At 43.8% G+C, this 24,806-nt stretch overlaps 1 protein-coding gene across 11 annotated transcripts in view; it reads left to right on the top strand.

Moving 5' to 3' along the window:
* LOC137423159 (CD166 antigen) overlaps positions 1-24,806 on the top strand; it is a 292,494-nt gene that overhangs the window by 74,202 nt on the left and 193,486 nt on the right. For all 11 annotated transcript variants that reach the window (XM_078774648.1, XM_078774647.1, XM_078774646.1 and 8 more), the window contains exons 3-5: positions 23,779-23,977; positions 24,095-24,159; positions 24,330-24,405. In XM_078774648.1, coding sequence (XP_078630774.1) covers positions 23,779-23,977; positions 24,095-24,159; positions 24,330-24,405 — 340 coding nt within the window. The remainder of the gene's footprint in view (positions 1-23,778; positions 23,978-24,094; positions 24,160-24,329; positions 24,406-24,806) is intronic.

Below are 24,806 nucleotides of genomic sequence, written 5' to 3'. Positions count from 1 at the left end.
AACAAGATATTAAAATAAATGTATTATATATATATATATATATATATATATATATATATATATATATAAATATATCAAAATATATATTACAAAAAACAAAACTTTTTTTTGTAATCTTTTGTATGACTCAGCTGGGGTGCAAACCGCTTACCTCTCCGACTCAAAGCAGACACTCCAACCATTATACCACCGAGTCTGGAGTAACATTAGAAAATTCCTGTTGCCTATTGGCATACTGTATATGTGTTGCAATAATTGGACCTCTGCCCAAAATCCCTGCAGGCTGGAGTGAAATGCACGAACATGTGTAGCTGTGTAAATAGAGGGTGTGCGTGTCCGCAATCTTGGATTACAAGCAAATGGCATTTGGTTTAAATATATTACTTCAACGGAACTCTGTAGATTACATTCCTCCGGCAGACTCAACAGTTTACATTTTGTATCCCACTGATAGGCCATATCTGCATCCGGATCTTAACCAAAATTGAATCCTCTACCCATTTCTCATCCACCTAGTTTTGTCCGAATGCATCCATAACTTTTTGAGATATCCTGCTCACAGACAAACAAACAGACAGACTGAGAGGGTAAAAATGGTGAATTTTTCTGCTGTACAGTATTTTGTTGAGGCAACCATGCCTGGTATGGAGGATTGGTTGTTGAATCGCAGACTGCCTACACGCATCAACATAACGATTTTGATATGGAGGTTTGACTTCGAGATATGAGGGGCATTAAAGTGAGATTTGGAATGAGATCCTCACAATGGTCCAAGAAACGGAAATTTCTCTTTTATTTCTCAATATTTAATTATGTACATGGAGTAAGGTGTGTGTGTGTGTGTGTGTGTGTGTGTGTGTGTGTGTGTGTGTGTGTGTGTGTGTGTGTGTGTGTGTGTGTGTGTGTGTGTTAGTGTGTGTGTTCATCAGAGGTAGCACATTTGTCTTTAAGCTGTGTAATCTGGGTTTGATTCCCAACCCACGATTGGTGCTTCACAGGCAGGGTGTGGCATCACAGGTTGTGTAGACCCACAGATGGATGTAAAGCTGGGTGTCCCATCTGCTAGCATTATTTGTTTGGTTTGTGTCTTTATTGAAGAATTGACGAAAGAAGATAAAGCTTTTGGGCGGATAAATATCCGAGTGTGTTGAAGGATATGGCAGAGCAGATAAGCATGATGTTAACATATACAGTATAACATCATGCCAATTTGCTCTGCCAACATGAGTTCCTCTCGTTTCTGGACCTTTGTTGTCTAATCCAAGACAAAGTGTCCAACGTATCGACATACCCAAGCTTCGGAATAAGCTTTGACCCCGATTGTTTGGCTATGACAAAGCATACACACACAATAACTCAAATTTCTACTTCACCCATTGTTGAATGGACACCCCTTTGTCCTCCGCAGTCCAATTATACTCGAATTTGGCCACAGGGTTGTGTGTGTGCCCACAAACTGCTGACGTCACGAAAAGCCCTCAATTGTCGAGTTAAGGTATAATATTGTTGCGGATCTCCCGAAGCCCGTTCCACGTTCTAAAGGGGGGATTAAACCCCTTTTTTCCCCCTTGGGTCTTCGTGTCCACAAGGCCGAATCGCCACTTCCGCAGCAAGCGTGAAAAAGGGTATCGGGTCGACGCCGCTCGTACCTTTAACCCACGCTGCCACGAAAGCAGGGATGGGACCTCGCACGAGCCACGCTTAATCGAGTACGCCCGAGCGGTATGCGTATCATGTGAATCGTGCCGTTACTTTTATGGAACCCGATTCGAGCGGTTCTATTCATACAATGCGAGGCCAATTAATGGAAGGGACGGGAAGGGTCAAATAAGAGGAATGACACAATTTATTACGCAATGTACAATGATCAGGTTAAGGAAAGGGGACACCGAGCAGATGCTTAACAATGTTAACTTATCCCCAGACACATAGCCCACTCATGCACACAGGGAGAAGAAGAAGAGAAGTTCGCGCGCCAGACACGCTTTGCCGTCGGTCGCTCCGGGGCAGCTCGCCCGGCGTGGCCCTCTGGCGGTTACGGCACGTATGCAGGAGAAGGCAGGCAGGAAGGAGATCACGCATCTGTGGCCCGGAACGGGTCGTTCTCTCAAGTGCGATTAATACAGTGCAGAGCGCAGGGCACGTTCGTGTACAAAGAGGATAACAGGCAATTGTTCCGGGGCTGGGCGATTGACTGACTCACTCAAACTTCAACTCAGGTGAACTCCGAACTGTGCACACGACTCAACTCATCTCAACTTGCGCTCAACTCATCGCTTTGCATTCTGACGTGGGGGGGGGGGGGCTCGGGGCATGGTTTTATGGCTCCGCCCCGGCCCTACCTGAATGTTCCATGCTCCGCCTCCCATTGCCGTGGTAAGCCACTCCCTTCGAGCCCTGATTGGCGGCTCGTTGCTTACCGACCACTTCCCCTGCAGCTCCTCCCTTTGGCCTTGCCAGACTTGTTCAGGCCGAGCATGTGGCATTCCAGCGCCAAAAGACCGCTCTACTCACGGGCCTGCTCAACGCAAAACTAACACAGGAAAGGACTACGCTTACATTCACTAAGAAATAGCTGAACTAATGCGAGGCTTCATGTTGTGGTGCGTCTACCTAGGAGGGGGATTATCCTTTATTCCAAAACCACAACACTACACCCCTCTCTCACCAGACTCGTCCCGAGTCAAACCCACCAATGGACTGATCAGTAGAGCCTGACATGCAAAATTAACATTACGTTTAAATGTGACACATAGGTGTGGTTCCCCCTACCATTTATTCTGACCCATGTGTGCGACAGTTTTAGCACTAGATATGTCCCTCCTATTGCGTTGAACAGCTACCTAACAGTTTCACACCCACAACTACCCGAGTATTTCCGGAATTTCAAACTAAACACATAGCCGGTGGGCACATTCTTATATTTACATTGCACAGAACTTAACTTTATTTACAATTCTATGCCCCAGGACCTGTTCTTTTTGGAAGAGAAGATTGGAGGGGAGAGAAAAAAAAAAAAACACTCAATGTGACACTTCCTGCTTGCATTTTGCATCTTGCTTCTTGCTTCTTCCGTGTGCGTCTAACAAACCGGCTGGCCCCCTGACCGGCATACAGGCCATTTGAAGCATCAGGGCCATCTAAACTTGCAGAACTTCATTATGCCTAGCACACAATAATAAAAAATGCTTTTTATTTGGCCAGCAGGGCCGTGCTCACATGGTCCAACTGCGTGGCATCAATGCCACTCAAACAATTGGTTCCGAATTTGCAAGATGATTTTGCAGCAAGATGCTGCACAGCAGAGGTGCAAGGCCACAAGGCTTGTGGTCCATAATGAGTGGCAAGGTGCAGCAAGGTGGTTTGTGGCAGCAAAATGCTGCACAGGTGCAACAAGGATGCAACAAAATGACTGGCACCAAGGTGCTGCACAGTTTGGCTGCACAGGTGGAACAAAGGTGCAGAATGGATGCTGCACAGGTCGATGGTGCTGCACTGTTCGGCCTCCAAAATGGTCCTGGGGCGGGGGGGGGGGGGAGAGACAAAGCACAACAAGCAAGTGGAAAAGACGCAATGGCACACAGAAAAACAAGGTGGTGCGGCACGAGGGACGCGGAAGAGCGAGCAGAGCAAACTCGTCCCTAGCTGTCCGTACCCCCCACCGTTGGCTACACTACCCTAGCCCCCCTTATATTTACAATCCGTCGCTACGTCTTGTCCCCCATATCCCCCTCTAACTCCAAATTCTTCTCCCAATCCCTCCCAGGAAGGAAGGGATGGAACAAACACAGTGTCTCATTACGTCATGACGCGTCTCACTACTCAAACAGCTTACAGAGCCTCGGTGTGGAGCTTGCCCTCCTCGGTGACTGGCTGTGGATGGTGCGAAGGGATTTCTTTCATCCTGACTACACTAGTAACATTAACTCATTTAAACTACCCGGGGTCGTACCCTGCCAATCGGCCTCTTTAAACTTGTGGTTCTAAGAACCCGAATTCCCATTGCCCACACTGTGGTGCCCACCAAAATTTGGGTCTCACTCCCGCAAATTTTCTCGCTGTGCCCTCGCACAATTTCGGGGCTGGGTCATGTGGCTCCACTAGCAGGTCCAACTACCTGCGCACCTCCGCCACTGAAGCCGCCACCCGAGCTTACCTGCTCCTCGCGACTACCTAACTGGGGAAGGCCCTCCCTGGCACTTGCCCCCTCTGTGCCTACCTTGGCATCGGGCAACCCGGGTCCTCTCCTGGGATCCTCGGGCCCCACTCAACAACTACTCTAACCGGCTCCCAGAGCCTATCGACGGCCTCACCTGGCCGACAAACTACCAGTGGAGGAGTGCCCCAATAACCATATGCACTAAGTAAGCCACACGCCCAGCCATTCCACAGAATCATGCACCCTACAAAACACTTCGTTCCACTGCCCGCACCACAGGTGTCAATATCCATACAATTTACCTACGCTCTCTACGTGGCTTTACACTACCCCCCCCCCCCGGGCTTTCATGAATGGGTTCCACTCCCCCCATTCACTCCTCCGCACCATGCATTCCACACCTTTTATTCCACACCAAGCATTCTCACACCAAACATTCCACACCTTTCATCTTGCACACCATGCAAGTCAATTCACACTACTACTTTTACACACCTCAACACAATTCCGTCTTTCTCAAACACACAGCATCATCTACCTTAATACTTAGCCTACAACTCGTGCTTCCCCGTCGTCCCTTTCAACTAAGCACACCCTGTTCTTCATCAACCACCTAAACTCTCTACGTCCCCCCTACAGTCCAGGTGTCCAACTTAATTCTTGTCCCTACAGTCTTCTAAATCCCTACCATTATCCTAGCCCTCCCTCGGCTAGCTTCGGTGCCCCATGGAGGCAACCATTGCTGGCACCTCCATGTGCCTGTCACTGCCATCCCCCTAAACTAATGCTCATGCCCCCCCCCCCCATGTGAGGAATGGTGACACTACCATTCCCCCATGTGGGGGACACTACTCTCATCAGTCTGCTACACTCTGAGCCTCTCCGTGTGGAAGTACATTGTCACAGCTCAGCCTCGTAGGGCCGAGCGATCCATGCGAGTGGTTGGTCGCCTGTATGGGGTGTCCGTCCGGCATTTTCGATCTAAGGGGGGAGGGATGGATGGGCCGAGGTGCAGGGCTCCATCCTTGCCCGTGGCCTCGCGGTCCCACGCATGGTGACCCAGTCGGCCACGGTCGGAGCACCGCAGCTGACAGGGTGCGTGGCTCCGAAAACTCCTACCTCCCCTTGAACCCGGCCGATCGCCCTTGCCGCCACGGCACGGCACCAACCATACAGTGCGGGGGCTGCTACGAATCGTGCACGCCGGTCATTGTGAGACCGACGCGGCATCGATCCCCTCCGGTCCCTGCAGCACACAACTTACCAGGGGCTCGCGTCTGCTACCCGTCCCGCTGGGCGCTACCCCAGTCGGTGTCGATGCTTGAGCCGCGTCCTCACCACTCCACATTCGCACACCCAGGCGCACATGTGCCTCCCACAAACTCTGTTATGCACTCTTTTTTTACACACTCAGGTGTGCACTTTTCCTCCACACACTCCTTTACCGCACAACCAGGCGCACACGCGCCCCCACACACTTCGTTATACACTCTTCCCGCACACAGTCCGGTGTGCATTCTCCCTCACACTCTGTTATTGCACACTCTGGTGCACACCACCCAGGCACACTCGCACCTTCCACACACTCCTTTACCACGCAATCAGGTGCACACGTGCCCCCCACACACTCCGTTCTGTATTCTTCCTCGCACTTCGTACTCATACACTCCGGTGCACACTCAGCCCTCGCACACTCTTTTTCTACACTCTTGGGTGTGCACTCCCTCTCACACTCTGTACCACTCGTACACCCCACAATGGGCCTATCACGAACGCCCGGGTCTCGCTTCTGTCCCAAGCGCGCTGAACACCCGTTCGCGCCAAAAACATTCGCGCCATTTTCGCAACTCACCTCGGGGCTCTCCTTCCGTGCCAGCACCTGCAAACCCTTTATTGGGTTAGCAAGCCCGGCATCACGGTGCAAATACGAACTTTGTGCGCATTCCATTTCTTCCTTCCGTGACTTATTCGCTTTCTCTCCCGTCTCGTCAGCCCCAATTATTTCTTTTTCTATCACGACGATCGTCGATGCCCCTAAAATTTCTTTTTCCAACTCAACCCTCGCCGGCGCCCCCAAAATTTTCTTTTCCAATGCGACGATCATCGGCCCCTCTACACCCCGTGTCGCTCCTCCCATAGCCCCGGTCAACTTGGCTGTCCTTTGCTCAAGCTCGCTCCGCACGCCTTCCCTGCACCGGGTCACCTCGTCGCGTACCACGACGACCTTCCCGCTCGGCTTGCGCCCAATGTCCTCCCACATTTTTTTAAATCGTGGTGTCCATGTTGCACCTGAATTCCTCTATTATGGCGTCCATCCGATTAGCCAATCGATCCCCCTCTTCTCTCAGGATCGCTAAGAATCGCATCGTGAATGATTGCATGTCTTCGAAACTCAATTGCACAACGGGTTTGGCCTCCGCCGCCGCCACGTGCGAAGCGCCGCCATTGTCTTTACCTACTGCCGCACCCTCATCTACTTCCTCCACTACCAACTGCCCCTGTTGGTCCTGGGTCATTAATCCTTCCTCTTCTACTACCCCCACCGGCATTTGACCGTCTTGGCCAGCCATGGTACGAATTTAATTTGGTTTTAAAAACAAAATTTCGTCCAGTCGTAATTTGTGAGTGCGTGAAGCGCACTCTAGGTCCAATTATCCCACTCCTAGACACCAATTTGTTGCGGATCTCCCGAAGCCAATTCCACATTACAAAGGGAGGATTAAACCCCCTTTTCCCCCCTTGGGTCTTCGTGTCCATGAGGCTGAATCGCCACTTCTGCAACAAGCGTGAAAAAGGGTTTCGGGTCGATGCCGCTCGTACCTTTAACCCACGCTGCCATGAAAGCGGGGACCAGACCTCACACGAGCCAGCCTTAATCGAGTACGCCCGAGCGGTAAGCGTATCACGTGACTCGTGCCGTTACTTTTATGGAACCCGATTCGAGTGGTTCTATTCGTACCATGTGAGGCCAATTAATGGAAGGGACGGGAACGGTCAAATAAGAGGATTAACACAATTTATTACACAATGTACAGTGATCAGGATAAGGAAAGGGGACACAGAGCAGATGCTTAAAATGTTAACTTATCCACAGACACAGGGCCCACTCACGCACACGGGGAGAAGAAGAAGAGAAGTTCGCGCACCAAACGCGCTTTGTCATCGTTCACTCCGGGGCAGCTCGCCCGGCGTGGTCCTCTGGGGGTCACGGTACGTATGCAGGAGAAGGCAGGCAGGAAGGAGATCGCACGTCTGTAGCCCGGAACGGGTCGTTCTCTCAAGCGCGATTAATACAGCGCAGAGCGCAGGGCACGTTCGTGTACAAAGAGGATAACAGGCAATTGTCCCAGGGCGGGGCGATTGACTGACTCACTCAAGCTTCAACTCAGGCGAACTCGGACCTGTGCACACGACTCAACTCATCTCAACTCACGCTCAACTCATCGCCTTGCGTTCTGACGCGGGGGGCTCGGGGCATGGTTTTATGGCTCCACCCTGGCCTTGCCTGAATGTTCCATGCTCTGCCTCCCGTTGCAGTGGTAATCCACTCCCCTCGAGCCCTGATTGGTGGCTCATTGCTTACCGGCCACTCCCCCTGCAGCTCCTCCCTTCGGCCTTTCCAGACTTGTTCAGGCCGAGCCCGTGGCATTACAGCGCCAAAAGACCACCCTACTCACGGGCCTGCTCAACGCAAAACTAACACAGGAAAGGACTACGCTTACATTCACTAAGAAATAACTGAACTATCGCGAGGCTTCATGTTGTGGTGCGTCTACCTACGAGGGGGATTATCCTTTATTCCAAAACCACAACAATATTGTCACATTCCTCAAGCGTCACATGGGACTCGTAGTCCAATTTACATTCCTGGCTATCACATTCGCCCATCGTTCTAGGAACCTTTTTCGTCCCCCATGCTATACCGTAAGAAGAAGCTGAGTGGTTTCTATCCCCTCTTTAGGTTAAGTCATTTCAAAGGAATGGAAAGTTTGCAAGAATTAATCAATTTATTGGTTATAGTTTTTTGCATATTAGGTATGCAATTGGCAATTTACCAATGCATCACTTTTTACACTTGACCCCACTCATGGGTGTGGGGAGGAATGAGGGGTAGGGGTGGATGCATGGGGTGAACAAGATGGATACAGAAGGAAACTGTCAAGAAGGAAAAACTGGAAATTTGGAAGGAGGTGGGAATGGGGGGTTGGGAGTGGGGAATAGAGGTTAACGGGAGTGCAGAGATCATGGTTTTGGATGGGGGATGATCTGAAATGGTGGTGAGCACCTGTCTTAAAGACTTGGAGGAATGAATGAAATCAAAGGAATGTGGAAGTTTGTTCCACAGGTGGGGGGAAAAAGGTACAAATGAGTGGATGTGAGCACTGGGTGAAAAGGAGGTAAGCTAGTCCCTCGGTCTCAGAGATTGGCTACCCTTTATTGAGGTGGGCTCCTGCCTCAGTCCTGATGAGGGTAAAAATAACAAAACTGCAGTGCATCAAGGAACACACCATATAATGTGCTGATGACCAGGACACGCTTTGCCCCTTGGGAGGGCAGGCTGACACAAACAGGCTCAGGCATGGCTGGACTATTCTTCCACTACAGTGGAAATGTTGCAGCAGAGGCCACACGGAGAATGTGTCCTGATCCTCAGGATGAACATGACAAAAAGCCACATGCAATCACTGGCCCAGCCAGTGCAAACATGTTGTCATTCAGCTCAAAGTTATCTCAACCTCAGAATCATCGTTTCTGTCCAGAGGGGTTCATTTCTGCACCGCAAATGTCTCGAAATAGCCATATGAGGTAGGGGCTAATTAGAGAAACACACACACACACACACACACGTCACACACACACACAAACACACAAACACACACACACACACACACGGGATAATCAGAGAAACACACAAACACACAGGGGCTAATCAGAGAAACACACACACACACACACAAACACACACACACACACACACACACACACACACACGGGATAATCAGAGAAACACACAAACACACAGGGGCTAATCAGAGAAACACACACACACACACACACAAACACACACACACACACACACACGGGATAATCAGAGAAACACACAAACACACAGGGGCTAATTAGAGAAACACACACAAACACACACACACACACACACGGGATAATCAGAGAAACACACAAACACACAGGGGCTAGTTGGAGAAACACACACACATACACACACACACACACACACACACACACACACACACACACGATAATCAGAGAAACACATAAACACACAGGGGCTAATTAGAGAAACACACACACACACACACACACACACACACACACACACACACACACACACACACACGGGCTAATCAGAGAAACACACACACACACAGGGGCTAATCAGAGAAACACACACACACACACACACACACACACGGGATAATCAGAGAAACACACAAACCCTGAATGGGTTTCTCTCATCTCCTCTTCCTGTTCAGGCTGGAGTTCCCCAAGGCAGTGTTCTGGGCCCTGTGCTTTTTCTGGTCTTCATCAATGATCTCTCTGACTCTCTTGAAAATCCCCTCTATCTCTTTGCTGATGACTCCACTTTCTGCCGCTCCATTCCTCATCCCTCCGATCGGCAGTCTGCAGCCTCCTCACTCTCTGCAGACCTGGACAAAATCACAGACTGGGCAAACAAGTGGAACATGTCTTTCAATCCTGACAAATCTCACACTCTTACGATGTCTCTCCGAAAAGACCGACTGGACAACCCTCCCATTCACTTTCTGAATAATCCTCTCCAAGAAGTTCTGTCACTCAAGATTTTGGGTCTCACTATCTGCCATGATCTTTCCTGGGAAAACCACATTTCAAATCTGGCCTCCAAAGCCAGTCGCCGACTGGGCATCCTCCGTCGTGCGAAGTCCTTCCTAGGCACACCTGAGCTCCTCACCACATACAAGGCTTTCATCCGCAGCTCAATGGAATACTGCTCTCCCCTCTGGGCTGGTGCTCCTGCCTCACACCTAGCTCGTCTTCACGCTGTTGATACCAAAGCGTTCAGAATCATTGGAATTTCCCGCGATGAAGCTATCTCTGAGGGCCTTTCACTCACTCACCGCAGGCAGGTTGGTGGTCTTTCCGTCTTCAACCGACTCCTCTCCGGCCTTGCCCCCCCCCCACCCCCCAGCTATCTCTGGGCTCTGTCCCCCAAATATTCCTGCGGGTCGCACAAGATCTGCCTGCAACCCTCTTATGGTTAAACTGCCAAAATCAAGACTGCCTGCTCACCTTCACTCCTTAATTCCTCTTTTCCCCCGCCTCTGGAACAAACTCCCTCACTCGCTTCAATCCCACTCCTCCCTCCAGGTCTTTAAAACAGCTGTTCACCACCATCTCTTATCTTCCCCAATCCAAAACCTTGATCTTTTCTACCCCCGCTAATTTCACCCCAAATCCACTTTTTTGAGGTGACTTTTGACTTCTTTCCTGGAAGTTCTTTGTGTCCTTGCGTTTTATACCTATCCTGCCTACCCACAGGCCCTCTGCCTCCCACACATCTCCCGATGTCCCTGCCCTCAAATGTTGTGTTTGTGTGCTTCCTCCCCTTCTCTCCCCATCTTGTCGACCGCTCCCATTTTTACATACTTTGTTTGCTTGTTTGTTTGATTTGTTTGTTTGATAAATGTTAGCTCTTTCACGAGCCTCGACTCTGTATACAAAAAAAACAAAAAAAACACAGGGGCTAATTAGAGAAACACACACAAACACACACACACACACGGGATAATCAGAGAAACACACAAACACACAGGGGCTAATTGGAGAAACACACACACATACACACACACACGGGATAATCAGAGAAACACATAAACACACAGGGGCTAATTAGAGAAACACACACACACACGCACACACACACACACACACACACACACACACACACACACACACACACGGGCTAATCAGAGAAACACACACACACACACAGGGGCTAATCAGAGAAACACACACACACACACACACACACACACACACACACACAAGGGCTAATCAGAGAAACACACACACACACACACACACACACACACACACACGAACACACGGGATAATCAGAGAAACACACAAACACACAGGGGCTAATCAGAGAAACACACACACACACACACACACACACACACACACACGCACATACGGGATAATCAGAGAAACACACACAGAGGGGCTAATCAGAGAAACACACACACACACACACACACACACACACGGGATAATCAAAGAAACACACAGAGGGGATAATCAGAGAAACACACACACACACACACACACACACACGGGCTAATCAGAGGAACACACACACACACACACACACACACAAACACACACACACACATACAGGGGCTAATCAGAGAAACACACACACACACACACACACACACACACACACGGGATAATCAAAGAAACACACAGAGGGGATAATCAGAGAAACACACACACACACACACACACACGGGCTAATCAGAGGAACACACACACACACACACACACACACACACACACACACACACACACACACACACAGGGGCTAATCAGAGAAACACACACACACACACACACACACACACACACACACAGGAGCTAGTCAGAGAAACACGTTTGCACACCAACACACTCACACTCACACTCTAGGTCTATTTTTCCAGGTTTTTCTTCAAGTACCCGCACCTGAGCTGAAATTTAAATTTATTTATTATGGCTTGTCGCAGTTCAGCAGAGGGGAGGTGCACATGTGGCAAGAGAGGAGGAAGTCGGTGTCCAATTTCTTACACATTGAGCCTCTTTACCCCAGCCCCTCCTCTTGCAGTTGTGTAAACAAGATGCTCTTTCTTTCCATAATGGGCCCAAGGTGGAGGAAAAATACAGTTATTGTCTGAAAAATTGAAAAATGTCAAGCACGAAAGACATGGATTGAACACACTTTTATACACCGATATAATCAATAAATCACATTCCAATAATTACAATGCCACCCCACCACCCTCCCATTCAATGCTTGGAAAATTGGAAAATATTAAATGCATACGGTATATTCTTGAAAAATTGTGGTTCAGACCACCCACCTCCCTCTGACCTTTGGCTCACAAACCTCATCAATCTCGTTGTATGTTTTACTGCTTTATCACGCTCACTATTAAATTTTTCTACAGTATTTACAAACTGATGTACAATGCTTTGGGTTTACTGAATAAATTATTTTTGTGCAATGCTTTGGGATTATTGAATAAATTATTTTAGTACAATGCTTTGGGATTACTGAATATATTATTTTAGTACAATGCTTTGGGGTTATTGAATAAATTATTTTAGTACAATGCTTTGGGATTATTGAATAAATTATTTTTGTACAAAGCTTTGGGATTATTGAATAAATTATTTTTGTACAATGCTTTGGGATTATTGAATAAATTATTTTTGTACAAAGCTTTGGGATTATTGAATAAATTATTTTTGTACAAAGCTTTGGGGTTATTGAATAAATTATTTTTGTACAAAGCTTTGGGATTATTGAATAAATTATTTTTGTACAATGCTTTGGGATTATTGAATAAATTATTTTTGTACAAAGCTTTGGGGTTATTGAATAAATTATTTTTGTACAAAGTTTTGGGGTTATTGAATAAATTATTTTTGTACAATGCTTTGGGATTATTGAATAAATTATTTTTGTACAAAGCTTTGGGATTATTGAATAAATTATTTTTGTACAATGCTTTGGTATTATTGAATAAATTATTTTAGTACAATGCTTTGGGATTATTGAATAAATTATTTTTGTACAATGCTTTGGGATTATTGAATAAATTATTTTTGTACAATGCTTTGGGATTATTGAATAAATTATTTTTGTACAATGCTTTGGGATTATTGAATAAATTATTTTTGTACAAAGCTTTGGGGTTATTGAATAAATTATTTTTGTACAATGCTTTGGGATTATTGAATAAATTATTTTTGTACAATGCTTTGGGATTATTGAATAAATTATTTTTGTACAAAGCTTTGGGATTATTGAATAAATTATTTTTGGACAAAGCTTTGGGATTATTGAATAAATTATTTTTGTACAAAGCTTTGGGATTATTGAATAAATGATTTTTGTACAATGCTTTGGGGTTATTGAATAAATTATTTTAGTACAATGCTTTGGGATTATTGAATAAATTATTTTTGTACAAGCGTTGGGATTATTGAATAAATGATTTTTGTACAATGCTTTGGGGTTATTGAATAAATTATTTTTGTACAATGCTTTGGGATTATTGAATAAATTATTTTTGTACAAAGATTTGGGATTATTGAATAAATGATTTTTGTACAAAGCTTTGGGGTTATTGAATAAATTATTTTTGTACAAAGCTTTGGGATTATTGAATAAATTATTTTTGTACAATGCTTTGGGATTATTGAATAAATTATTTTTGTACAAAGCTTTGGGGTTATTGAATAAATTATTTTTGTACAAAGTTTTGGGGTTATTGAATAAATTATTTTTGTACAATGCTTTGGGATTATTGAATAAATTATTTTTGTACAAAGCTTTGGGATTATTGAATAAATTATTTTTGTACAATGCTTTGGTATTATTGAATAAATTATTTTAGTACAATGCTTTGGGATTATTGAATAAATTATTTTTGTACAATGCTTTGGGATTATTGAATAAATTATTTTTGTACAATGCTTTGGGATTATTGAATAAATTATTTTTGTACAATGCTTTGGGATTATTGAATAAATTATTTTTGTACAAAGCTTTGGGGTTATTGAATAAATTATTTTTGTACAAATCTTTGGGGTTATTGAATAAATTATTTTTGTACAATGCTTTGGGATTATTGAATAAATTATTTTTGTACAATGCTTTGGGATTATTGAATAAATTATTTTTGTACAAAGCTTTGGGATTATTGAATAAATTATTTTTGGACAAAGCTTTGGGATTATTGAATAAATTATTTTTGTACAAAGCTTTGGGATTATTGAATAAATGATTTTTGTACAATGCTTTGGGGTTATTGAATAAATTATTTTAGTACAATGCTTTGGGATTATTGAATAAATTATTTTTGTACAAGCGTTGGGATTATTGAATAAATGATTTTTGTACAATGCTTTGGGGTTATTGAATAAATTATTTTTGTACAATGCTTTGGGATTATTGAATAAATTATTTTTGTACAAAGATTTGGGATTATTGAATAAATGATTTTTGTACAAGCGTTGGGATTATTGAATAAATTATTTTTGGACAAAGCTTTGGGGTTATTGAATAAATTATTTTAGTACAATGCTTTGGGATTATTGAATAAATTATTTTTGTACAAAGCTTTGGGATTATTGAATAAATTATTTTTGTACAATGCTTTGGGATTATTGAATAAATTATTTTAGTACAATGCTTTGGGATTATTGAATAAATTATTTTTGTACAATGCTTTGGGATTATTGAATAAATTATTTTTGTACAAAGCTTTGGGATTATTGAATAAATTATTTTTGGACAAAGCTTTGGGATTATTGAATAAATTATTTTTGTACAAAGCTTTGGGATTATTGAATAAATTATTTTTGTACAAGCGTTGGGATTATTTGATTAAATTATTTTTGTTCAATGCTTTGGGATTATTGAATAAATTATTTTTGGACAAAGCTGTGGGATTATTGAATAAATTATTTTTGTACAAAGCTTTGGGATTATTGAATAAATGATTTTTGTACAAAGCTTTGGGATTATTGAATAAATGATTTTTGTTCAATGCTTTGGGATTATTGAATATATTATTTTTGTACAAAGCTTTGGGATTATTGAATAAATTATTTTTGTACAAAGCTTTGGGATTATTGAATAAATTATTTTTGCACAATGCTTTGGGATTATTGAATAAATTATTTTTGGGAATAAACTTCCCTGCTAATGTCTGCTGCTCTTCCTCTGCTCCAATTGGTTCTTCTGATCATGTGCTTGTTAAAGTGGACATCTCTCTGGCCATTCTCAGAGAGCCTCCTCAGCGTCGACGAGTCTGGCATTTCACTCAGGCCGACTGGCACGGTCTTCAAGCAGCCATCAATCATCTGGACGTCTCCCATCTCCACTGCCTCTGACATCAACTCATCCTGGGAATTCTTCCAAAGCAAACTGCTCTCTCTCTCTCATGCACAGATTTATCCCATCTCGTCTTCAGTTGTCTTCCCCTTCCTCCCGTCCATGGTACACTGAATCTTGTGGTGAGGCAGTTGCCCTGAAACAACTTGCCTTTGCCTCTTGTAAGGCTAATCCAACTGAAGGCAATCTCAGTTCCTTCCACCAAGCTCGGAACAAGTGTGTGTCTACCCTCACGAGTGCCAGGAAGCACTATCTCTCCACACTCAAGAATGAACTCTCAAACCTGTCTCCTTCCTCCAAATCCTGGTGGCATCTGGTCAAATCCGTTTCTGGTGTTTGTTGCCCCTCCATCCCCTTTCTTACCTCAAATGGCTACACAGTTGACCCCGCACGTGACAAAGCCGAAAGCCTCAACTCTGTGTTTGCCTCAAAATATTGTGTCCCAAACCCATCTTTCTCTGTTCCCACCTTACCCAGTCGAACCCAACTGCTCCTGGACTCTGTGTCCTTCTCTCCTGACAAGGTGGAGGAGTTTTTGTCAAACCTCGACTCTGATTCTGCAACTGGACCAGACGGCATCAGCCCACGGGTCCTAAAATCCTGCTCTGCCGCTCTATCTCACACTCTCTCTGTTCTTTTCACCCTCTCTTTTGCTCAAGGTCATCTGCCAGCATCCTGGAAATCAGCAAACATTACCGCTTTACACAAAAAAGGTGCAAAAACAGATCCTTGCAACTACAGACCAATCAGCCTGCTCCCAATAAGCCTGCTCCCAATTATCAGCAAAGTCATGGAATCCATCATTGCTTCGGATATCAAATCCTTCCTCTTCTCCAATGGCTTGATCTCCGATTATCAATTTGGATTCAGACCAGGACATTCTGCTCTGGACATGCTGCTTCTGCTGTCTCAACAATGGATGGAGGTCCTCAATGCCAAACAGGAAATCAGAGCTGTCTCCGTTGACATATCACGTGCCTTCGATACGGTCTGGCACCCAGCTCTGCTCACCAAACTCTCCTCCTATGGTATCCATGGAAATCTCCATGCTTGGCTTGCGGACTTCCTCTCTGGTCGTAGTCAACGTGTGGCCCTGAATGGATTTCTCTCATCTCCCCTTCCTGTTCAGGCTGGAGTTCCCCAAGGCAGTGTCTGGGCCCTGTGCTTCTTCTAGTCTTTATCAATGATCTCTCCGACTCTCTCGAAAATCCTCTCTATCTCTTTGCTGATGACTCCACTCTCTGCCGCTCCATTCCTCTTCCCTCAGATCGGCAGTCTGCAGCCTCTTCACTCTCTGAAGACCTGGACAAAATCACCGACTGGTCAAACAAGTGGAACATGCCTTTCATTCCTGACAAATCTCACACTCTTACTATGTGTCGCCGAAAAGATCGACTGGACAACCCTCCCATCTACTTTCTCAACAATCCTCTCCAAGAGGTTCTGTTGCTCAAGCTTTTGGGTCTCACTATCTGCCATGATCTTTCTTGGGAAAACCACATTTCCAAGCTGGCCTCCAAAGCCTGTCGCCGACTGGGCATCCTCCATCGTGCGAAGTCCTTCCTAGGCACACCCGAGCTCCTCACCACATACAAGGCTTTCATCCGCAGCTCAAAAGAATACTGTTCTCCCCTATGGGCCGGTGCTCCTGCCTCACACCTAGCTCGGCTTAACGCTGTTGAAACCAAAGCTTTCAGAATCATTGGAATCTCCCTTGATGAAGCTATCTCCGAGCGCCTTTCACTCACTCACCACAGGCAGGTAGGTGGTCTTTCTGTCTTCTACCGACTCCTCTCCGGCCTTGCTCCCCCAGCTCTCTCTGTGCTCTGTCCCCCAAATATTCCTACAGGTCGCACAAGATCTGCCAGCAACCCTCTGATGGTTAAACTTCCGAAATCTCGGCTCTCTGCTCACCTTCGCTCTTTCATTCCTCTTTTCTCCCGCCTCTGGAACAAACTCCCACACTCCCTTCAATCCCACTCCTCCCTCCAGGTCTTTAAAACAGCTGTTCACCACCATCTCTTATCTTCCCCCATCCAAAAGCTTGATCTTTTCTACCCCTGCTAATTCACCCCAGATCCACCTTGTTTGAAATTCCAACTTATTTCCTGGAAGTCCTGGCAGTGTCCATGTGTTTTATACCTCTCCCACCCCCCCCCCCTTCCCATGCACCCTCCCCCCCACAAAACCCTCTCCCTCCCACAGATCTCTCGATGTCCCTGCTTTCAAATGTTGTGTTTGTGTCCTTCCCCCTCTCTCCCCATCTTGTCTACCGCTCCCCATGTTATATGTTTTATGTGTCGGTTTGTCTTTCTGTGTGATTAATGGTAGCTCTTTCACGAGCCTCGATCTTGTACACAAAAACCAAAAAAAACAATTTGTACAAAGCTTTGGGATTATTGAAAAAATTATTTTTGTACAAAGCTTTGGGATTATTGAATAAATTATTTTTGTACAAGCTTTGGGATTATTGAATAAATTAGTGTTGTGCAGAGCTTTGGGATTACTGAATAAATTATTTTTCGGACAAAGCTTTGGGATTATTGAATAAATTATTTTTGTACAATGCTTTGGGATTATTGAATAAATTAGTTTTGTGCAGAGCTTTGGGATTACTGAATAAATTATTTTTCGGACAAAGCTTTGGGATTAGTGAATAAATTATTTTTGTACAATGCTTTGAGACTATTGCACAAATTATTTTTGTACAATGCTTTGAGACTATTGCACAAATTATTTTTGTACAATGCTTTGAGACTATTGCACAAATTATTTTTGTACAATGCTTTGAGATTACTGAATAAATTATTTTTGTACAATGCTTTGAGACTATTGCACAAATTATTTTTGTACAATGCTTTGAGACTATTGCACAAATTATTTTTGTACAATGCTTTGAGACTATTGCACAAATTATTTTTGTACAATGCTTTGAGACTATTGCACAAATTATTTTTGTACAATGCTTTGAGACTATTGCACAAATTATTTTGGTACAATGCTTTGGGATTATTGCACAAATTATTTTTGTACAATGCTTTGGGATTATTGCACAAATTATTTTTGTACAATGCTTTGAGACTATTGCACAAATTATTTTTGTACAATGCTTTGAGACTATTGCACAAATTATTTTTGTGCAATGCTTTGGGATTATCGAATAAATAATTTTATTTATTCGTCTTTTTGGAAGCTCGCACAGAAATTCCATGGTTTTCTGGACTAGCGATCTAAAACTAATAAAATTTACAAAATTGCCTGCAAATGCAAAATTTGGAAAAGTATGAAGGCCACCATCTATTTATTATGTATGTACTAATTATGAAGGTGTAAAAGCTTGGCTTTGGCTTAATAGTGTAGGACCATATGTCAACGAGTAGTTTTTGTTTGTAAATTGTTGGCACCCTTTAAATTATTAATCTTTCAGGTGTTCTGAATCAGAAAAACTATGACCATCGTTCCAGATTTTCATCGCACATTTAGTGGTGATTTTGGCCAAATTAAGACACGGCATGGTTCGTCGTTTTGTTATATATGTATTTGTGGGGATGGTTTTAGAAATCTTGAATGATTTTTCTGCCTAGAGAGCTGAAATTTTCCACAGTATACCTACAAATAAAGCGCTATATGACAATGTAAAAAAAATCCAAAATGGCCGCTATTATGACTTCCGAGTGACGTTATCTTGCAATAATTCAGAGTATGGTCATTTGTTTTTATTTTTCTCGCATATGAAGATTGATATGATAGAAGAACATTATTGTTGACTAGATAATATAATTTATAACTATTTCTTATTATTTCACACTCAATATGCAGGCCCCAACACAGCCCTCCTCCCCCCCCCTCCCCCAACTCTCCTCCCCAAAAAACATGCCAACAATCAACGACAACTGGGAAAAGGCTATTGCTGGGAATAATTTTTATTTACAATATCAACATATTTGTGATAGCACTATTTTGTTGAGCAACAGCCTCATTTTCCAGGCTACTTTCGGTTAAACAACATTCAAGGGCAACTGAACACAAACAGCCCAAAACATATGTAAATAAACCTGCGATCTATGATATTCCATTGACACCCTGGTGGATTACATGCACATCTGTGAATTACCAGAAAATACTTAATTATTTGAATGGACTTTACCACATCTTTGGCATTCATGATATATGCAGCTATAACTGTGGATCACATTGCAAACATCAGTGGAATACATGAAAGTTCCAATAACATGAAAGTTCCAATAACATGAAAGTTCCGATAACATGACAGTTCCAACAATATGAAAGTTCTGACAACCCAGATTTCTGGATTAGATGACATTTGTGATTGATGGAAAAAACAATGGCTTTCCCTACAGCAGAGTAGGTGGGATGAACACACCACTGCTCGCAGACATCTGTTGAATGAAAAAGTCTCAGTCTCAAAGTCTCAAAAGTCTGGCGTAGTCTAATTTATTTGGCAAGTAAGTAATCTGCCTTCTTGATGATACTTCACATGTGCAATGGTCAGGGTTGTTCTTTGTGGCGCCTCTGATCTGCCTTTCAAAGAGTCATCCAACATTTCCGCCTGGGAATCCCCAAGGCCCCAAGCATCCACGTCGCCAAATTGTATAGAAGGCTCGGCACATTCTCCCTTAGGAGTGATCCGTCAAACACCGAAGAACTGTCTCGGGCTTCTCGGACATTCTTATGCATAACTATGGCACGGTCAAATACTACTTGCATGTTCTCAATTGTACCAAATTTAGCAGCCACAGAGTTCACAGCTGTATCTTTTGCAGATTCGGAAGACACAACCCTGGGTTTTCTTCTAGATGGCCTACCAAATTCAACATCGGGCAAAGTTTTTTCTTCTTCTTTTTCTTCAAAACAAGTACTGATGACTTCGAGTCCACAAGTCCATGACGTTGCGAGAGGGATTGCAAAGTCTGATACAATTCATCCATTGCTTTGAAAGCCCCATCAGCGAGAAGACTTCTCAGAAAACGGAGGAATTCACAGTTCACAGCAATAACATTTTCAATTTCCTCCGATTGACGCGTTTTTCCCCCGGATTGGGTCGTTCACAGTTTCTTTCTCGACGACCAAACTTGATGTAACGATTTCGGTGATATTTGATGTCGATGGCTCTGGCGTCCTTGGGAGAAATTGGCTTCAACTTTACTTTCCAGTCATTGTCACTGCTATTCTGCACGAGCTCATTGATTCGTCATCCAAAATCAAATGAACGGACCCCGTGCAGTTTCCCAACTGTTGCATCCTCGTCACAAAAGAAGAACCCTGCTCTTGTATCAGTTGGCGATCTCTTTGATGATCTGGTGAAGTGCGGGGAAGTGGATGCCTCAGACTCAGAGCGACGGTGTGACACGGGGACGGCCACCTTTGTCTGGCCATGTCACTAGAGTGACATCAGCGAGGCAACTTTTTTCATACCTTTTCTTCACTGTTCGATCTTGTCCTTATGAACTGTTTCCTCATTGCAGTGGCTGTGCCACAAAGCTTTAAATTGCACCAGCCCGGTTCCAAGGCGCTTCTTTATACCGACGTATTCTTCATCTTTCCACGCCGCAGGCCTATAAACCGACTCCAAAAAAACAGTCACATGAAGTACTCTGTTTGTTTCTTTTTGGACAAAATCGCCAAGTTTCTGACACTTGAAACGCAGGTTGTAATCCATTGGTTTACCTTCGGTCATATTTCAGCAACCTGTACATTTTGGTAAATGGAAGAGCAAGTGATTTGCTAGACTTTGAGGTACAGACGTGACCATGGTCTATATGGTCGAGGAGTTCAGTGTGACTGATTCATATGGTCCACATGACCATGGAAAGCAGTAGAGTGGAAAATCTCGACCGAATAGAGTTCAGACCATGGCCGGACAGAGCTGAACCTCATAAAGTCTGTTTCAAGAGAACAGCTTTTTCTTGCAATGTATCAGGTCAAAAGTGACAACTGTGGGTGTGCGCATAGCGCTAACTTCTGAAAATAATAACAAAAAAATTACCATTCTAACAGATCTACCCAGCAATGATGATGTTTAATTGTCTACTTTTGAGAGGGAATATGTTTAAACCACAAAATCGCCCAAAATATTGGGTTTCCAAAGATCGGATGTGACATGACCTCACTGTGACGTTATCATGGGAGACCATTTTGATTTTTATGCCTCCGCCCCCGAAAGTGGCCGGGGGCATGATGTTTTTGGGTTGTCCAACCGTACATCTGTCCGTCCATCCGTATGGGCTAAACCTCATTTTTCTCAGCAACAATGTGTCCAAATGAGACGAAACTTTCAGGGTAGGAGTGACACGCATGCAGAATGTTTTTATGATAATTGTGACACCATAGGTCACGTGGTATGGCAGCCATCTTGGATTAAAAGCAAATAATTTTATTTCTCGGAAAGCGCTGAATGGAAAAAAATTGAAACTTGGCACATTGTCAAGTACTCCCAATGGGGAGCAAAAGCATGATAATGATGACATCTTAGGTGAAGTGGTATACCAGCCAAAAATGTTTCAATCGAATTCCTTATCCTAAAAATCTGCAATTGCATGCACATGATATGTGACCCATTTGTATTGAAATATTTAATTTATGACATCATAGGTCACATGTCTGATTTATGAGATTTAAAAAGCATTTCCTCCCAAACCCAAACCCAAACCACCAAATCGATTGACTCTAAACTTTGCGTGTGTCATTGACTCGGCATAGCGATTAAAAGATGATCACGAAAACATCATTGGCCACATGGTGTGGCAGCCATATTGGATTGAAGGAAAATATTAAATAATTATATCTCTGAAACCGCTTACCCTGTCGATGCGAAATTTTATAAATATCATCTAGCACAATTGCTGCATGTAGTTTGAAAATGATGACGTCGTAGGTCACGTTGTTTGGCAGCCATCTTGGATAGAAAAACGAACCTTATCCAATCAACACAAAACTTCACAAATGTAATCCCCAACCCATACATGTGCAGAGTCTACATTTTAAAGGTGATATGTCACATGGTGTGACAGCCATATTAGCTTGAAAGCTGATATTAAAAAAAAATCCCTTCTCTGAAACCGCTTCACCGATCAATGTTAAATCTGTCATGGATGTTGAAAATGTGATACTTGAAAACAGCTGAAAGGATTTAAATCAAACTTGTTTATTTTTCGGACAGTCCTCACAACGAGGGCATCTACCCGGAGGCATATTGGCGACACAGTCGCATTGCTCTAGTTTTTTTTCTTTTTTCGATTTTTGTAGATATTGTTAAGTTTCAGCCCTGTAGCGATAGCAGTACTGTATTTAGAAATATATTGGTGTTTCAACCTCACCCCTCATAAATACATCATCAGACCCATCACCCCATATGTTTTCATTGGGCTCAAAAGAAACCTCACTGTGCACTGAAAACCTACCACCAGAGTTTTTCTGATTCAGAACATCCTAAAGAATAATCATTCATCTTGAATCAAAAACTTACACTTGAAAAATAATTGGGCCATATTTACGACATTTGGCACGACACTGCAATGCTTCTGGTGGCTGCCTTGAGATCTTAGGGTCTTGAGTTTGAAGCCCTGTCATGCTGTTAAATGACACCAGATGGGTGGACTCAGCCTGTCATCCTTCTGAGGTCGGTAAAATGAGTAACGGTAGCAGCTTACTGGAAACAGGTGACACTGCATCAGCGGCACACCCGCACATCCAGAAGAATGATGCAATCAGCAGCCACAACTGCATATGAAATCTTACTATAATTCACCAAATGTCTGTCTGTCTGTTCCCAGGTACCGCAAAAACGGCTGAACCGATCGCAACGAAATTTTGGGTGGGTAATCCTGGGAGCCCCTGGAGTAAAATAGGCTGTATTGTTTTTCCATTTTTTTTCTTCCAATTTTTCAATTTTTCCAATTTCCATTTTTTCAAATTTTTCAATTTTTCAGTTTTTCCAAACACGATGGAATCATATTTATCGATATGAACAGTGATGTGGCTTTTATTGAAATTCTACAAATACTGTTTAGATTTTGATGATTTGCGTGTGATATGATTTAACGGATGTTTATATAAATCGTTTAAAATAAAAAAAGCCTTCAATTTCTGATATTTTGCCTTTTCATTTGGGCCTCCCAATGAAGCCCCGCCCGTGGGGCGGGTACCATTGCTAGTAATAATAATGGAGGTGTAAGGGAAGGTGGCTAGGTTTGGAACATTAACATTGAATAAGCTTATAAAACATGACTGAATACGGTAAGAAAAGTGGAAAAATAAGCAAAAAATGTTTAGTGGGAAAATATGTAAGGGTAGAAAATGGAGGGTCAGGCATGAATCATATGGGGAAGGAGGGAGGTCAAACATAAACTGCATAAACTATGAATTCTAAAAGTAAAAACTTGATTGTTCGGATCTATTTCATGTTGTTCATCTCCTGCAATATTGTCTTCCACAGAGAACGGATACTCCAGAGTGGAAGCGATTGGTATATGTTAGCAAACTTACAAAAGACATTGGCAAAAGGATGGATGTGAGCGAAGACTTCACACTGCACATCTTCAACATGTCATTTTCCGATGTGGGTTCTTACTTGTGCCAATTGTCGGTAGTTGATCATGGGACGATTCACGCCCCAAGTAAAGCCCACATCTTCAGTGAGTGCTCCACAGGGATCATACTTGCGTTTTGTTGGCCGCCATTGTGTTACTGTCGACGTGGCTTTGATGTGCATGCTGTTACTTAGCGAGGTGATTTTGTGTGGCTGTTTCCAGGTGCACCAACAACACCTGAAATTGTCATTGAAAGCAAGTTATCAGCGTCAGAAACTACCCAGAAGGTGAATGATGGAGTCTCTTTATGCTCTTTCAGCTTGCTTATTGTTCATGAAGAATGCTTTGACGTGTATATTTGCAGTGCGTAAAACAAGTCCCACAGAGATAGCCTTTGGCAGCTGCGCAAGCAATGCCATGGCGGGTGCTATTTGTTCTGTTTTCTTTGTGCTACCAGGTGGGTGTGTGCACCTCTAAAGACGCGTACCCCAAAGCCTTCGTAAAATGGCATCAAAATGGGAAGGCCCTGCCCGGTGAGTACATTACACACCCTGGATTACATTCACTCACATGATACACATGTTCGCTGACCGGATAGACTAAGTTGGATGAATGATGGACAAGTAGAAATTAGGAATAACCACCTTGAGAGGCCATTTTTCCCCGGAGTGCGGGGGTTGGCCTTTTTCGGGCACCGTGGTCTCCTTTTTGAAGCAATGTTTTATGGCCGGATGCCCTTCCTGCCGCCAAACCTGTTAGTCGCCTCTTGCGGCACACAGGGAATTATCAGTGAGCTGGTACTCAATTTGCCGACCTCGGAACGATGACAGGCTGAGTCAACCCCCCTGGTATTAATTCAGCGATTAGACCGGGATTCAAACCCAGGATCCTCTGATCCCACACCTGCACCCTAACTGCTAAGGCAACACCAGGC

Source organism: Myxine glutinosa, chromosome 3, assembly GCF_964187855.1.
Source record: "Myxine glutinosa chromosome 3, kmMyxGlut1.1, whole genome shotgun sequence".
Classification (NCBI taxonomy): Eukaryota; Metazoa; Chordata; class Myxini; order Myxiniformes; family Myxinidae; genus Myxine; species Myxine glutinosa.
This window is presented reverse-complemented; position numbering and strand designations above follow the sequence as displayed.